General features: G+C 50.1%; 1 protein-coding gene across 3 annotated transcripts in view; it reads left to right on the top strand.

Annotated features, from left to right (window-relative positions):
• HIPK2 (homeodomain interacting protein kinase 2) overlaps nt 1–16,618 on the top strand; it is a 184,148-nt gene extending 167,530 nt beyond the window's left edge. For 2 of the 3 annotated variants that reach the window (XM_026512021.4, XM_026512011.4), the window contains exons 14-15: nt 3,099–3,256; nt 4,609–16,618. In XM_026512021.4, the coding sequence (XP_026367806.1) occupies nt 3,099–3,256; nt 4,609–5,079 (629 nt within the window). In that variant the 3' untranslated portion in view covers nt 5,080–16,618. Of the gene's footprint in view, nt 1–3,098; nt 3,257–3,568; nt 3,891–4,608 lie in introns of those variants that run through there. The other variant, XM_026512029.4, reaches the window with a different exon arrangement.
• Nucleotides 16,619–17,775: the final 1,157 nt, after the last annotated feature.

Raw genomic sequence — 17,775 nt, 5'->3', positions numbered from 1 at the left:
TTTTTCTTGGCCTTTTAAATCAGCATGAGAGAGTGGCCAGATTTCCACAGGTTAGAAATCTTCCAGCTTGGAGTTTTGTCAGCCTTTGGTGCTGGTGCCATTCCGTGGACGGTGACACAGTTTTGAGGAGAGCTACTGAAACTTTAAGACCAACTAGTCCAACCCTAGTGAAGACAGGCAGAGAGACTGAGGGCCGGCTTTGCTAGCGTAACAGCAGTGTTGTGTCTGGAAACCACAAAGGCAAGAGAGGGCAGCTCTGTGGAACCCACATTTCACGACTTTCAAGTTACATTAACCACTTCCACCATCAGCCCGATGCGCGTGGGCAGGGGCAGTTCTGAGCGCTTACCCCACTGCCTTTCCGCAAGAACTGCGTGATATCTGAACAGCTGAGCGTCTCTGAGGGATATTTCTGCCCGAAAAGAGAAGGGGGGGAAAGTCATTCTCTGCAGTAAGACTACTGGTTCTAAAGCAGCCAAGTGCTGCTGTCTCTGGGGAACCCCGTGGTATAATTTTCCGCCATAAAGAGAGATTTATCTTCCCCTCTGAGGACATGCTGCAGTCTTTCTGGTGACAGGTAAGAGGCGGGAAAGAACTTCATTCTGGTGCCTGCTCATCCCCAGCCTGTGGTGTTTCTCAACACTGATATATACCATCCGCTACAAAATCATTCTAGGCTCAGAAAAATGAGAAAAGCAGGCTTCCTCGGTGTCCTGGTGCTCAGTTGGCCTAGAGAGGCCAAGGTGTGACCAGGTTTAGCGCCACCCCCTACCCCCACCCCAGCTGGAGCTCCCAGCCCATCCTGACTGGGCTCGGGTCAGGATGAATGACGAGCAGGCCACAGTCTGTTTCTCACAGAACTCACCCCTCCTCGGGAAGGAGCCTGGGGGATTTCTCACATCACCTTCTCAGGTCTCCTGGGTTAGTTGAGATTCTTTTGGAAGGCAACAGAATGAACTCTACACTGCCTTAAGACACAGAATTTATTGGAAGGAATTAAGAAGGCTGAGGGAAAAGTTCAACAACCACATCCCAGGCTGGGCAGGAGCCAGAATTCCCGGGACCTGGGCCACTGGCAGCCCAACGCCTGCCTCCTGGAACACTGCTTCACCCTGACCCAGCGACTCCCAGGCTCCTAGTTTCCCATTTCCAGGAGACAGGACTTGGTTGTCCCAGCTTGGAGTGGACACCTGTTCCTTGAGCATGAGCTTTAGCCAGGGGACAGGGCTCAATACCTGTGTTACCAATAGCTAACACAGCTAACGCTTTTAAGAGCGTAACATGTGACAGATAATGAAGCGTTCCACATATGTTAACTCGTATAAACCTCAGGACGACCCTCTATGTCGTTATCATTATCCTCCCAGTTTCCCAGATGTGAAAATGGAAGCATAGAGAGGTTAACTAACTCGACCAAGGCCACGCAGCTGGACCTCACAGGAGTCTGGCTTCCCAGCCCACCCATACTCTGAAGCACCCTCCCACTGCAGACGGGACCACTGGGGGTACCCTGGGAGCCAAGGGCTGTAGCCAGGCTGGCGGATCTTTGAGAGTAGCCGGGCAGGGCCTGGTCTGAGACTGTCCCTCGTGGCTCCAAGCCACACCTCAGGAGCTTGATCTTCAGCTCTTGCCTTCGGCTGCCCTTGGTACTGTATTCATCTCAGCAGGAGGAAGTGCTTCTCTTCGTCTCTTGGTCCCCTGCAGGACCCCCTCCCTTCTTTGGGGGCTCCGTGCTCTGACCCAGTCCCCATGCCCTGTCCCCACAGTGGCAGTAGCAGGCACGTGCTGGGCTCTGTGACACCATTTCATCTAAAACTCCTAACCTCTTGCATACTCAGGCTGTTGGTACCTGAGCTCAGGCTTTCTCCTCAAATATAATGACCACAGAATGCCCAGAGAGCTGATGCTGATGCCCAATGGGAGCAGAGGGACAGCATCCCCAGCTGGGGCCCAGACAGCAGGCACAGTTTGTGACCTGCTACCGAGCAGCAAGGACTCTGGCTCCATCCCAGTAGCACCGTGGCTGAGTGAAGGGGAGACCCCAAAGCTCTGCCGATAGCCCACATTTGCATTTCTCCGTCTCTTACCTGGCAGTGGGTCCCCCAAATCCCTGCATCCTCCAGGTTTCAGGGGACCTTTGAGATTCTGACTGGGTTTGGCTTTTGCACAGCTCCCTACACCAGGGCCTGGCGGGCTTCTCTCCTGGGGTGCTTGTTGCTAATACAGATTCCCAGGCACCCCCCATAGAGTTCTAATTTAGTGGATAGGAAGACCCCCAAGTGCAGTGCACGGTCAGATTGGGGGTCTCTGTGAGGACCCACTGGCTCCCTCCCCAGTGAGACAGCTCTCCCTTTCCTGGAGGGGGGCTGCTGCCTGTGGGGCAGGGAGGCTCCCCGTGGCCTTCAGTGTGCACCCCAGACTCCCATTCCCAAATGTCCGGTTTCCCAGACCTTCACTCTTCATGTTTCTCTCCCTGAGCAGTTAATCAGTGTTCTCTCTTGCCGGCCCCAGCCGTGTCCTCTTTGACTTTGATTTCATCACCCTGGGATTTGTAATAGAATTGATCCAACCCAGTTACGTCAAGGGCCTGCACGTTGCGATGTGTGCCTCATTCATACTTAGCGCCCTCTACCCCGGCCTTGACCATTTTACGGGCAATCGTGGGTTGTTTTTTCCTCAGGACATGTGTGGTCCTTTTTCTCAGGCCCCATTATCTGTACCCTGCTTATCTCTGCGTCTCTGAATCTCGGCAGACAGCCCCCACTGCAGCCCTGGACAGGCACAGAGAGCTCCAGAGACCTCTCCTCCTTTCTTCCGTTAGACCCTCCTTGTGCTTTTCAGTGTCCCCAGACCAGAATCTTAAAGTCCAGCAAGCTGGCACTTTCTCCCAACCGGTGGGACAGGCCAAAGCGCGGTGTTGAGTCCAGAGCCCGGGCAGACTCTCCCTGGGTCTCAGGGAGATGAGGCTGATTTTGATGGGCTGGTCTTAGGAACATGCCCCTTCTTGGAAGACCACCCTTATTGCCTAGAGGGGCAGGGTCTTCTGGGCAGTGGAGGACCTGTGACCGCTCTGTGACCCCTGGCTCTTCCCCACACAGTTAACACCAGTCAGCACTCGTCCTACAAGTCCAAGTCCTCCAGCAACGTGACCTCCACCAGCGGTCACTCTTCAGGGAGCTCGTCCGGAGCCATCGCCTACCGGCAGCAGCGGCCAGGACCGCATTTCCAGCAGCAGCAGCCTCTCAATCTCAGCCAGGTGAGTGCCACCTGACCGTGCCTCACCAGCCTGCAAAGTACCCCAATCTCTGCAGTCCCCTCCTGGCCTCAGCTTCCAAGCAGGGGGCCGCAGCCGGCCCTTGCCCAGCTCACAGGGCCGCAGCCCCCTAGCGGCCGGACGGGTCCTGAGGGACCTCCGACTTCTTGCTGCCATGGGTTACCCCGGGGACGTTGGTTTGCCTGGGTCACAAAGAGCTGGCTCCAAGTAAAATCAGTTGTCTAATGTCACAAGGCACTCAGTGGCACAGTGCCAAAGCTTAAAAATAGGATGGCCCACATCTTGCTCTTTCAGACTGGCAGAGGCTGTGACACAGTGTCCTGGCCCCGTCAGACCAGGACGCCCAGGGAGTACCTGCAGGCTGACATCGTTGGGCTGACTGGTTCATTGCCATGAGGGAGGCCAGGCCACACACAGGGAACCCAGACCGAGGGCAAGAGAGGATTTGGAGAAGGCGGGTGGCGTTGAGGTGGAATTTTAAATGAAGCAGGGTCTCCTTGGCACAGCGGCCTGTGGGTACAGGGTCTGCGTCAGGTCTGAAATGCAAAGTGGACTTGGGGGCCTGTTTCCTCAGAAGCCATGGAAGTGAAATAAATGGGGAGCTTGTGTTCCAAAATCCCTTGTCTGAAGCGGTGCACTTGGTAAACTGAGGCCGCGTCTCTGTGTCGTCACGACTCCGGTTCTCTGGAAGAGAGGGCTCTTTCATTTGTACCAATATAACTTCAAACAGCGAAGTTTGCAGGAGCCTAGGATTTCAGAGAACAAGATTTCACAGTGAGGGAGAAAGCAGTTGTCACTCAAAGAGGGGGGCTCCTCTGACACTTCACAGCTGCTGTAGGCCCTTAGGAGACATCCTATCTGTTACCTTTTCAAGCTGGTTTGATCTGTGTGTCATCCAGCCAGGGACTCCAGGGACTTGGGAAAGCTTTCCTTTCTCAGTCCAGGCTACTGTTGCTTTCCCAGCCTACCAGGGGGGCATCTTCCCCCACTCCTGCGGCTTCTGGCCTCCTTCCCTCCTCTCCTCCCCCGCCTCCCCACTGCCCGGTCCTCCCCCCACCTTCCACCCTTTCCTCTCTTACCCCCTTCTCACTTCTCTCTCTTTCCCTCCTCCCTCCCTACTTCCCCCTCCTCCCCTTCCCTTCTCCCTCCCACTTCTTCCTCCTCCCTCCTCCCCTCCTCACTGTCCTTCCCCTCCTCACTTCTCTCTCTTCTCCTCCTCTCCCTCCTCCCTCCCACTTCTCCCTCCTCCCCCTCCTGTCCTGTTCCTCTCCTTTCTCTCCTCCCATGTGTCTGGCCCCCAATGCAGCCCTCTCCTGGTGCTTCTCCTTCTCCAGGCTCAGCAGCACATCACCGCAGAGCGCGCCGGGAGCCACCGCCGGCAGCAGGCCTACATCACTCCCACGATGGCTCAGGCCCCGTACTCCTTCCCGCACAACAGCCCCAGCCATGGCACTGTGCACCCCCACCTGGCCGCCGCTGCCGCAGCAGCCCACCTCCCCACCCAGCCCCACCTCTACACCTACACGGCGCCCGCGGCCTTGGGCTCCACCGGCACCGTGGCCCACCTGGTGGCCTCCCAAGGCTCGGCACGTCACACCGTGCAGCACACTGCCTACCCGGCCAGCATCGTCCACCAGGTCCCCGTGAGCATGGGCCCCCGGGTCCTGCCCTCGCCCACCATCCACCCGAGTCAGTATCCAGCCCAGTTTGCCCACCAGACCTACATCAGCGCCTCTCCAGCCTCCACCGTCTACACTGGATACCCACTGAGCCCCGCCAAGGTCAACCAGTACCCTTACATATAAACACTGGAAGGGGAGGGGAGGGGAGGGAGGATGGCCAGAGGGGAGGAGGGAGGAGGGGCAAGGTGGGAGCTGGGCTTTTTATACTGAAGATGCGGCACACAAACAATGCAACAGGGCAGGGGGGGCAGGGGGCAGGGACCGACACAAATGAAACTTGAACTAGGAGGTGGGGGGACTTAGGGCAGAGAAGAGAACATTTTAAAAAAGAAGGGATTGAGGAGGGGGAAATCTATGCTTTTTATTTTAAAAAAGAAAAAGAAAAAAAAGAAAACGTCAGTAACAAAAAAACACAGCTCACGAACCCATTCTGCACCAAACTGGAAAGGAGAAGAAGAGAGCAACAGAAGATTCTGGAAGTGGGGGGCCCCAGTTTTTGAAGAACTTTATCTATGAACTTCTCAAAGATTATTTTCATATGACGGCAAGTGACATTTAAGAATTTGCTGTCGGGGACACCTGAAATGGAAATCCAATAGATTTTTAATTATGGAACATAAGAATTAGGGATTTTTCCAGAACTCTAAAGGGTCAGCAGCCCTCTAGAAGGTCAGGCCGTGGCCTGAGGGAGGCTGATTTTGGGGGGTGGTGTGGGGTTGGCCAAGCCCAGTTCTGCCACGTGTCAGGACTGATGGGGGGGGGTGGCCAGGCTGAAGGAAGCCCCCCAAGAGGGCGCAGTTTCTCTTCCTGAGCACTCTGGATAAATCCCTAAGCAATGTTACTCCTCCAGCGTCATTAATAATGTGTGTTGCAAACTTTAGGTTTTTTTTTTCTTTTCCTGAAGATTTATTTTCTCTTTGAATCAATCCCTAGTCACGTAGCATAGGGCTAGCGGTCGTCGCCGACACCCTAGTAGAATGTAGCAGTCAGCACCCCTGTTTTCTACTTTGTGTTCAACTCCAGTGATACCAATAGACTATTCCTCAATGTAATTGCACAAAAAAAAAAAGTGATAGAACATAGGCATGTAACCAGTATGGTGGTCCAGGTGTGCGAGCGTGAACGAGTGTGTGCGAGTGTGAGCGCGGATGCCACCCTCGCTGTGTGTCCTTCGGCGCCGCCATCACGGCTCTCGCATCCTTGATTTGACACCGGTCCCTCCTAGTGCCTTACCGACCCACAGACGCGGTGTGAGGGTTTACTTCCATGGTACTCCAAGAAGCTGACTGAGGCGAGTCACATCATCTCAGCTCTTCTTTTGTGCTGTTGTAACATTTACTCTGGTCTTTCCTTGTTTTTTTTTTTAATTTTAATTTAATTTTATTTTATTTTAATACCTGTTGTCTTTTTTGAGCTATCTGCTAGCAGAGGGGCATCAGGGAGCTGGCAGGGACGGGGAAGGGAGCCCAGGGATCTTGAGAGAGCTGTAGGAGATGGATGGGTGGGTGGACAAATCTGACTTTTACTTTGGAGACCAAGAGCAAGAGAGACTCCCCACCCTGCACCCTTACCGCACTCTGCCTCCGGTTCTGCCTGGGGGCGGGGGGGTGCGGTCTTACCATTTGTGGGAACAGAGGTCCCATCTGTGTTGTGGGAATGTTGGCCTTGTCAGGCGGCTGTCTCCTTCCTAATATGGAAGGACAGAGGAGAGGAGGCCCCTTGCAGCCTCTGGGCCTGGCACGGCCTTCCTGCTGTCTACGAGGTGGACCCAGCCTCAGGCCCTCACACGCACCCCACGCTCATGCACAGCCCTGCCCGTCTCTCTCGTTCCACCAGCTGTGTATTGTTCTGACAGTTTTGCCAGATCCTTCCCTCTGTAGACAACCATCTTTTGTTTGCTGCTGCATCTTTCCTCACATTACCAGGCCTACCCAAGACTCGATTTTGTTCTTTGGTTTTAGAGGGGTCTGATGGGCAGAAGGTCGGAGGGACATTTATGAGGGTAGCCAGGGGGTCTTGCATTGCACTTTGGAACACTCCTGTGGGCACTTAAGTTTCCAAAGAAATTTGCCCTTTGCCCTCTTTGCACCATTGATACATTCTGGAAGTTTTCTCAGGCTTTGAACACTGCTGGGGGTGGGGTGGAGTAGGGGTATCTCCATTCATAATAAAATTACTCTTGAGTACACGAATGTTGGGAGACTCTATCTGGTCTTAGATGGGGCTTAGAAGGGTGGCCCTAACTGTTTGATTCTTGATGCTGAGTCCTAACTGATCCCAAAGCCAGGTTTCTAAGGTGCAAAGAGATGGCTCCCAGTTTCGGCAGTTTGTCCCCATGCCCCCCGCCTCCTGCAGTTTCCCGTAACCATCTACTGTGAACAGTGGTTTTATAGTGATATCCAGCCTAATTCAGTGACATAGCCAAGCCGTTACCTTAGCTGTTAGCTGTGAAATGTGAAATAACTCTGGAAATTCCCCCTCCCCAACCATGAATTCTACTCATCTTAGGAAGACATAGGTCCTCGAACTGGAACCAACTTAGTCCAGGCCTGAGGCTGGAAGGAAGGACACCAGGACCCACTGGAGGTACACACTCAGGCAGCCCACAGGTCCCCAGCCGGTGAGCCTGTGAGACGTTAGCCCCAGGGCAAGACACTCTCCTCGTGGACCCACCGGCTGATCAATTGATCAATACTCTTTTATCGGGACGTGGGGAAGGGCCATCTCTCCAAGACCATGGGAAAATGGCCAGTCCAGAGAGAGTGGGGGAGAAAAGTCTTTGGAGGACACATGAGCCAGAGCCCTCTCAGAGCCGTGCCAGCCTGGAAAATCCACCTGTTCCTGACTTGGCAGCAGCCAAATGACAGCAGAGCCCCATCACATCTCCTGACCAGTGACAGAAGTCTTGGCTGCAAACGAGACCGCGTTGGCCTTGCTGGCAGCATACAGATTCCCTCACACAGCTGACTCCCAGCCCCACCTAGATGTGATCTCCTATGGGAAAAGACAACATAGCCTTCCATTTTAAAGAAAATTGCTTTTGTCTACTTAAGTTGGAAGTCCCTTATTCTTTCACCTGGTATTTTCTTTGTTTTCTTCCAGATCAGGAATGAAAGTTCCATGCTGCTCATAAAGATATTATTGTACTAATTATTTTGGTTATTACCATTGTAATGATTATCATTATCATCATGTTGATATTTTAGCTGGGGTTTTAAATGCACATTTATTCCCAGTATGTTTGTGTTTTCTCTTTAATATTTAAACTTATTTTATTATATCTGTGAGTGTATGAGTAGGCAGGAAGGACATGCAGATGTCCAGTTTTGTTAAACAAAAAAAAACAAAAAAAAAAGGAAGGACCCAGAAATTAGGAAAATTGTTTCTGTCATCTCTAGTCCACAAAGAGCTGTCAAGAAAGACCCACCACAGAACAAAAGTTTGAAGAAGAATCAAGGCCTTTTCTGTGTGCAGGCCAGATTGGACTCTTGACAACACGGTCACCATCAACATCCTATTTTCCTAGAGTCTCAGTGGCCTGGGAGGAGTTCCGAGGTGGCGTCTCCAGGGCCCAACCCTTAGCTATGGTTCTTTCCCACATTCCCTGTGTTCTCCGTGCTTCTGGAATCTGCTAACTAGATTCTTGGCCTGCCTCACATCTGATCCTGACCTGTCATGCAAAAGAAAGCCCTTCAGCCCAGAGCTGCCCCACGTGTCCTTCCTTTTCCCTTCGTTGCACCAGGAGTGTGGCCTATCTCCTTCAGTGCAGAGACGGTTGTCCCCTCCTAGAAGCCACTGGCTGGAATGAGCAGACGTAGGGGTCCTAGGCAGGTGGTACCTTCCCGTGGGGAATTTCAGCCTCACCTGCCCTCCTTCCACTCACTGACCATACTGCCCACTTCTCCGGTCTCTTCCCCCTTCCTCCCCAGTACCTCTTCTCAGCACGCAATTCTAGGGATAGAACTAGGAGCCAAAAAAAGGTAGAGGGACGGTAAGAGGCCAGAGGAACGCTGACAAGGTCAAGCAGCTCCTCTGACATTGCGGGCAGGGCCCCTCTGAAAGCATTAGCCAACAGAGGGGCACAGCGCGGCCTCGAAGACTTGGTGCACGCTGCCTTGTGTGTGATTGGCTTTTTAAAATTGGCTTGAGGTGCCCACACATTGCCCACCAAACCCAGAAATTCGGGCCTTGGGTGGAAATGCTGGTTTTGCTGAAGCTTACCGAGGGCAATGCCAGGCTGTGCCTAGTCCTGGTGGTGCCCAGCAAACAGGAGTGCATCCTCCCTTCGTCCCCACCCACCCTCCTCTTCCAGTCCCCAGCACAGAGCTGCAGGATCAGAAGACCCCGTGTGAGAGGCCAGGCTTCTTGTGCGCTCATTAGCACGTGCCCACATCTCCTGTCCCTTCCTCCAGCTCTGAGTCACCCTGGCAAATCGGGCGAATCAAAGCCTGCCCATCCCTAGGACCAAGCTCTCAAGTAGAAGGATGCCGGCCTCGTCCTTGTTGAGACCACGAATGACCTAGAGCATCATCTGTTCTTCAACTGTCTCTAGATGAAGAAGCATAGCAACGCTGAAGAGGGGAAGATTGAAAAGGACAGGTCAAGGAGAACCATGTACTTGTAGCCTCAGGAAGTCTAGGGGAATGTGCTTCTGCCCAGTGGGTTCTTGCTGACCCATCTGGGCGTGCGCACCCATGTCTCTGCACTTAGTGCCTCGTTCATGACGTTCTGGCTGTTTCCAAGGGAAGGGGTGAGCAGGCCGACGGGTGGGAGAGTCTGAGGCTTCATGCCAGTTAATACTGTGAAGTGGCGCACGTGGTTGATGGAGTTCAGAGGGCAAGGAAGGGTTGAGGCAAACCAACGGTTGTCTCCTCGACTGTATTTGCATTCTGGCCTTACTGGCGGTGAGTGGCTTGCAGGCTGGGGGAGCCAGCTGGCCTTGCCCTCTTCACCCTGGACGACTCAACCCGCCCAAACACCAGGTTGTTGGATGTAAGGACGGGCGGGGGAGATGAGCACAGCTGCTAAGAGGCCGATTTCCCTTGACCAGGTCTCTGGAAGTGCAAACACTCATTTTTGAACAAGCTTGTGGTGGAGGATTTGGGTTGTGTGAGTGTGTGTGTGTGAGTGGAGCAGACTTTCTTGGAAACTGGAGGAAGGAGATGAGGAGGCTTAAGGAGCTACTGCTGACGGGTTGTGGTTGGTGAAACAAGGTGTGTGCATGAGCTGGCCCCAGCTTTCATCCCAGGCCGTCTCGGGTGCTGGGGCCAGGGTAGGGGATGGGGCCCCTGCTGGCCTGCCCAGGAGCTGTTGGACCGATCACAGAAAGAAGATAACGAGGTGCCCTCGGGTAGCAGAGGGAATTCAGCAGGGAGGCGAGGACTCTTTCCGCAGGCCTGGCCTGGGATCTCACGACGCCAGCCTGAGCCATTTTGCCAGGAAACATTCCAGCCCCGGAAGCACTTTGCATGCTGTTCTCTTCCTGATGTGTCTCACAGATTTCAGACGGGGAAGCCTCAAAATTGAGCAGGCCAGAGCTGTCCTTACCAAATTAGGAAGGAAGGTGCAACTGTTCTTTCTTTAGCCAAAGAGCCCTTCTCAAAGACGCCTCCACATGGGGACAAAATGGCATTCCTCTCTTTCCTTTCCGGGCAATAAGGACATCATCAGTGATGTGATTCCACTTGTCTCTCTGTCCTCTCTCCTGACTTGTATTTTTTTTTTAATTGCATTTATTTCAAACTGTATCCATTTTTTTTAAGAGGAGTGGAGATTAGTAACTGTAAATGCTGCTGTTGGGAAGCTGGAGGCACCGCATGAGTACGTGGGCTTAACTTGTATCCTATAACGCCGGGTATGGACCGAAGCGGACCCTGGGCCCGGAAGTTCAGCTGCGTTGGGGGGTCAGATGCACGCGGGAGCTGCACTGGGCGTGTCAGTGTACTTTTCCACGTTGATGCCTTAGGACTGTCACTCCGAATCTCCACAGACTAGACTCCGTCAAATCTCAGTCGGGCTACTAGAGAATTGAAGATTAAACGCAAAAGAAACCTTCCAAAGGCTTTTGGCGCCCTTGTGCACTAGAGTGGCCTAAGGTAGCAGAGGTCTCTCACATCTTTCTCGCAGCTTCCAGAAGTTCAGGAAAGCCAGCTCCAAGCCAGTTGGCCCTTTGAGACGCAGTGAGCATTTACAGAGAAGGGTCCCTCCTGCAGAGCACCCCTTCTCAGAGATCTTCCTCGTTCCCCACAAGTCTTTGCGGGCCCCTACCCTCGACTATCGAGCAGCCTGTCCACGGTCTCCCATTTGTTAAAGCTTGCAGCGTCCCTCGAGGAAGTAGGTAGGAGCCGGCACGTGCTGAATGCTTTCAGTGCGCAGGGCCCCAGGCCAAGCCCCCAGTGAGCTTATCCCCTGGAGCCCTCATCGCTGCCCTATTGAACCGTAGGAAGCTGATGCTCTGAGAAAGCACGCGTTGAAGCAAAGGAAGAACAATGGTGGTCCAAAATCTCCCAAGTTCCTAGTGAAATTTTTGTTAATCGGGACTTCACTGAGATACCATTTCGTTCTGCTTTTTTAATTAACAGCAATGAGTGGCTTCCTGTTTTCTGACAAACCATCTAATGAGACTTCTGTTTACTGTGTGCCAAACACTGTGCTAAAAATTGCTTATTGGTTCTCTTGTTTCCTTTAGTCTTCATAATAACGCTATGAAAGGGGCCCCCTTCATCCCTTTCCAGATGAGGCATGTGGCTTGGAGAGCTGGTGACATGCCAGGGTCACACGGCTAGTGAGGGAGCCGGGCCTTGAACCTGGGTCTGCCCAGCTCCAGGACCGAGCTCACAGCCACCAGCCTCCTCGGCCACCTCCGATGTGTGTGTCTGTGTCTGTGTCTGTGTGTCTGTGTGTCTGTGTGCGCGCGCGTGCACACGCGCGCGCAAAGAAAAGCCTTGAAGGAATGTCACCCCTTGCCATCCCTGCCCTGCGCGTGCAACCCAGCAGAAGGTCTGAATGAAGAGGGAGCCCTGAATTGGATGCAAGCAGAAGGGGCAGAATTCGTTGGACTTTTAGAGAAAATCTTACGGGGTTTCTTTTGACTCATAGTAGAATTCATTTTAGATTCCTTTCCAGTGTACCAACTAGCTTTAGTAGTGCTGCTACAACAAACTTACGAGTGAAGAAAAAAGTGTTCTTTTCTTCTTTTAAAAAAAAATAAATTTTTTCTTGCTTATAGTTAATTCTAGAAAGGCAATACTAAAGGTATATATTTTTTTTAAAATGCTATTTTTTACTGCACTGATAAATATCATGACAACTCTGGTCTCTATAATTGATCCACTCTTCAGCTCTGGGTAGAACCAGATGCGGGATTCACACCAAATTTGTAAATACCGTGTGTGGGTCTGGTGTCCAGGAACTTTTTTCTTTGTGTAAAAAAAAAAAAAAAAAATGGAGAAGGAGAGAAAAACAAGATGACTCTTAGAGGAACCAAATAAGGGTTTCTTTGAAGATAACTTTCTCAAAGAAATGGAAAGCACAGTTATGTAAACAGAAAAATCAGCCAATTTTTAGGGTATAAGGAAGGAGAGTCTCTTGCCGCAGTATGAGATTAATAGTAATACAGAAGCATTTTTAATTTGGTTGAAAGGTGACATGAATTTAGAAATGCTTTAGGGTGAGATTTTTAATTTTTTAGAAAACTATTATCATGTGTTATGAAACATCTTCTCAGTTGTCTTGGGTGGGTTTTTTGTTTCTTTTTTATTTAAGGGGGAAAAAAAAAAAAAACTTCTTTACTGACTGGCTCCAGGCTTGTTTGCCTAAATTCTTAGGTAGTTTACACAAGTTCTAGAACCTTCTAGAACTTTGACTCCATTGGAAGCAAACCCAACTAGTCAGAATTTGAGATCCTGGTTGGTTTCAATAGGTATTCTGGAATTCTGACAGAACACCTAAAGATTTTTTTAAAGAAGGTTTTAGATACATTATCTTACACAAACTGTGACCTAATGGCAATAATTACCTCAAATGTGGGCATTCATCCTGGTTTTAGCCTTTTTTGAAATCATGTAGCCAGCTTGATCTTGGGATTTAAAAGACTATGAACTCTGTGTGGGCTGAAAATAATGATTAATGCACACCCTGGTCATTGTTGCTTAAGTGAATTCTGAAAATAGCTGATCTTTACAACAAAAATTAAACCAAGGAAGAGATTATTCTTTGTGTGTTGTAATGAAATGTGATATTCAAATGCACATGTTAAGTATATATGTTTTTAGCTACTGTAAAATGCTGTTAGCCTTCTAAGATATCGAGAGAGCCACATTTTAAATGCATAAACTAAGTAACTGACTGTGGATACTTAAGCATATTTCTGGCTACGTTTTATAGTTAAAGTGTTTTATAGTTTACATTTAAACTGGTACTTTTTAAAGAAAATTTCTGTTTATAACTGACATCTTCAAACCCCAACGATCGCCTCTTTAGTTGGAGGCCATGCCCCTCCAAGGCAGGTGTTTTCTACCCATACTGTTGTGTAGCCCAACACGAGCGTTTCCCTCCACGTTACTTACTGGTTTCCATGTGAACGCGAGAGAATGTGAACGGATTTTTGGATTGAGTGGGAAGGGGTGAGTCCATAGCCTGGGCCAGATGTGAAGACCTCATGCCATGTTGTAACAACATTTGTCTCCAAAGAGGCCTTCTCTTTGACATCGTGGAAGAGGCAGAGAGAACAGATACCTGGTTCGTTGATTTTGTCTTGATTTGAATGTTTAATTTCTATCGATCCACTGACTTCCAGTCACCAGGCAGTAGAAGACACTGGGATTCAGGCGGCCCTGAAGGTGTGCAGCTGCTGTTTCTGGGCCCCTGGCAATATTCTGATTGGTGTTTTGCAGGGGGGGAGTCACACGTCCCTATGCCCGCATTCATCAGCTGGGCTTTCCATATACCTGCTGTCACTAATTCCTTTTCTCCTTTAGAACAAAATAAATGCAAAAGGATGTGTTTACTTTTTTACTCTGTCAAACTCAGATTTGAAGCCTAGGTCGATGGGAAGGGGGAAACTAGATTGCTCCCTAGAGACTGTAAGTGCTGCTGAGCAGGGGTAGGGCTGGGGAACCTAGGGGCAGCTGGGGGAGGGGCGTGGGTCATTGAGACCCCTTGAAGTAGAGATGGTCACTGTGACACTTCAGAGAGTGGGCCCCACTGTCTTTTAGAAACAGGCCAGAACATGCTGGTTTCCCTAAGAGTTTTGGTTTGTTTCTTGTTTTCTCTTGTACCACAACCCAAGTGCAGAGGACCCGCTGTGGTAAAAGGCATTCTTCCATCAGCAGATAGGACCTTGCAGACTGCAGAACACCTGGGACCAGGGAACTGTTAGTGTGTGTTCCTTTGAATGCATTCGCGTGTTCCCTGTGACCTCTGTGGACCGTATGTTCTCATGACAGGTTCTTGTAAGAAATGTTAGGGTAAAATTTTTTTTTTTTTATCTCGCCTTTGCTAATAATACTCCTGCTTTCCCTCTATTTGGTCTTTTCCTTTGTTTGAAACTCACCAAATTAGTTTTATGTCATTGTCTTTGGGGCTTAACCATATGTTTAAAAACTAGAAGCATAGAAATTAGCTTCAAAAAAAAAAAAAGTAAATAACGCTGAATCTGAAACTTGCTCCCTCTAGTGTCCTTTTAACGCTCCACACAGGTCTCTCCTGGTGCGTCCTCCCCACTCCTTGTCCAGGTCAGTGTCTCGGGGCCACCCCCGCCTCCACCCCACTGCCACCACAGCCCCACACGCAGGCGCCTAGGACTCCCAGGACGCTCTCAGGAGCCAGGAAGAAGGACCCACTTGGCCTTGTGAGCAGTGATCTTGCCTCCCTGTTAGATACTCACCTGCTCGGTGGAAGGGGCAACGGATTTATCATTAGTATTTTCATTATTATTATTATTATTAATTATTATTATTATTATTATTATTTTAATAGTTTTCGGCTCAGGTTATAAGGAAGAACTTGGGAAGTGGAAAGTGACTTGACCATGCCCATCCTTTGTAGCTTTCTGTGACTCCTGAATGGAACATGAAGCGTCCCCCACCCCACTCGCCGCTCCTCACTTCCAAGCAGACACCCCCGTGGGCGCTGCCTCCGCCTCGGGGTTTCCCCCCACCCTTTCATGCTCCCTCCCACATTTGTGTTACTGCTCATTTAAAGCTGTCTTCCGTGGCTTTTCCAGGGCACAATCATTACTGGCCCCCAAAGCATCTCCTCATCCTCTGTGTGCATTTTTTAACCAAATGAAGTAGACCAGGAAGTCCTACTTTGGGGCAGCAGACTTTCTAGTTTAGTAGAATCACTGTATAGATAGAGATGTTGATATATATGTTAGTGTATATATATATCAAACCAAATTTCTGATAGGAGAAGTATAGCTTTACGGATGAGGAGAAAGAGGAGCTTTCAGAAGTCAGGCAGCGTTGGCGGCATAGACGAGCCCGGGCCGGCCCCAGGCTGCGCCTTCCCTGTGTGGGCCTGAGGCACGGCGCCGGTTTCTCGTCACCCACCTCACCACAGTGGAGGCAGGTGGCCCTGAGGGGGGCCGCCGCGCTCTCTGGGTCCCCAGCCTCCAGGGCACGATGAGTGAGGGGGGCAGCAAATCAGAACGACTGGAATTTTCCATCCCATTTTGCGTTGACCACATGTATTGAGCTGCAGCCTCTGATACTATATCGCGTTTCCAAAAGCGGGATCCATTAGGATGGAACGAGAACAGATCTGTAGAAATGTTTACCTTTCAACTGCCCATGAATTCCGGACACTGGATAGAAAGACTCACTCCCCAGAATGAGAGCCGGGAAGAGGAGACCCGGTGATGATTGGTCACCAGTCCAAGGAACATGGCTCCCTCCCCAAGGTCACCTTGCCTACATCTTCCTCCACCAGGTCATCTCAGCTCAATAGCCCTATGAAAGCCCCGGTCTGTTGTGTTCCTTCACTGTACGGTTTCTGTAATGAAAAGTGTTAATCCATGTTAATCTTTGTGAAAATTATTGCGTGCAACAGTATTTTCTCGTGTACCTCTTTTTCCTACGTGAATTGTCCCTCTTTTCTTTTTTATTTATAAATGTCTACTTTTTTTAAAAAGCAAACCAATGTGTTGTAGACCTATATGTAACCTATTCCTTAGTCTCATATTATAGGTATGTTATAAGAATGGATATTTTACTTGGCTTTAGAATGTTTTACAAGAAAAATAATTCCTAACTGATCAAGTCCTTGCTACTAAAATGCTTGTGTTTTTCATCATGATGTCGTGTGCTTCTAAATTAATAATCATTTTCGTTGTAGAAAAATGGAGTGAATTTATATTAGTCTTGGAAACTAATAATAGCATTGTAAATTTATGAGATGATTTTAACAGAAAAAAATTATAGAAGAATATAGTTATTTTAATTGTAATATTACTAACTGTAGGGTGAGAAAGGGGGGTCCCGTTGTGGTGAACTATGTTATAGCTTGTTACTCACAGTTTCTTTTTGATCATTTTTTCGGTCTCTGAGGTGAAACGAGTTATTAATTAAAATTTGTAAACTCACATATGCATATTGTATATGTGTAGAAATGTAATCACACTTTGTCTTGGAATTACATTAAACTGTTTGGAATCACTGTACACTTGGCCTGGCATGCTTATTTCTTCTGGAACCAGACTAGTTCTATAAGACTACAGAGGATACTGTTACAAGTAACACCCTCGGGGAGTTACCTCACCCTTCAGAAATCGTTTAATACCCCTGAACGCGTTCATAACCCCCCACCGCACCTACGGTCCGCCCAGATGACTGTGGATGGCTGTAGAGAGAGCCTCACACGGAGGGCCCACCTCGTCTGTTGGGCGGTCCTCACCACCGGCTGTTTCTAGAACTTTCATCATCCCAAACAGAAGCTCTGTACAATAACTCCCGTTCCCCTCCGCGCCACCCCCCGCAAGGCCCTGACACCCAGCCTTCTATTTTCCGTCTCTGTGTACCTCGTGGAAGTGGGATCCTACAGCATTTGTCCTTTGCTTGTTTACCCTGGCTTCTTGCACGTACCAGTGTTCTCAAAGGTCATCGATTTTGTAGCGTGTATCAGAATCTCCTTCCTTTTTAAGACTGAATAACATCCCATTAGATGTAAGTACCACATTTTGTTTATCCATCCATCTCTTGTTTTGTGTTGAGGTTTTGTGTGTGTGTGTGTATTTGGATTTTGTGAATAATGCTGCCGTGGGCATTGGTACGGAAATACGAATCCCTGCTTTCAGTTCTTTTGGATACATACCTAGGAGTGGAATTGCTGGATTATCTGGAAATTTCTAACTTTTTGAGGAACCACCAAACGTATCCCAGTGACTGCACCATTCTGCATTCCCACCAGCAACGCACAGGGAGCCAGTGTCCTCGCCCAGCGCTCTTAGCCTGCCTTCCATTGCCAGGATTCCGGGGCCTCAGGACCACCCGGCTCCCGGCCCCGTTATCTGCGCCTCCTGGTGTCACAAGCTCACAAGCAGCCTAAACTGCACCCACCTTCTCACCTGTACCCTCAGCTTCCTGCCACCTTGCTTCTGCCACACCTGCTTGCTGGACCCGTCCTACCATCCACGTCTCTGCTCCTACACCCAAGCTCCCGAGCTGCTGGAGAAGACCCCCGGAAAGCTGTTGGACCTCAGCTGGCCGTCTGTGCTCATCAGCTCCCTCTGGCTAATCAGAAACCTCCCACGCTCCCTGTGCCCTTGACTGGGGCCCCCCTCCTGGGCAGAGTAACCCAGAGAAATCCAGGTCTGCAGAG

The sequence above is a fragment of the Ursus arctos genome, unplaced genomic scaffold (genome assembly GCF_023065955.2).
Source record: "Ursus arctos isolate Adak ecotype North America unplaced genomic scaffold, UrsArc2.0 scaffold_3, whole genome shotgun sequence".
Classification (NCBI taxonomy): domain Eukaryota; kingdom Metazoa; phylum Chordata; class Mammalia; order Carnivora; family Ursidae; genus Ursus; species Ursus arctos.
Note: the sequence above shows the minus strand (reverse complement) of the source record. Positions and strands in the feature narration are given on the sequence as shown.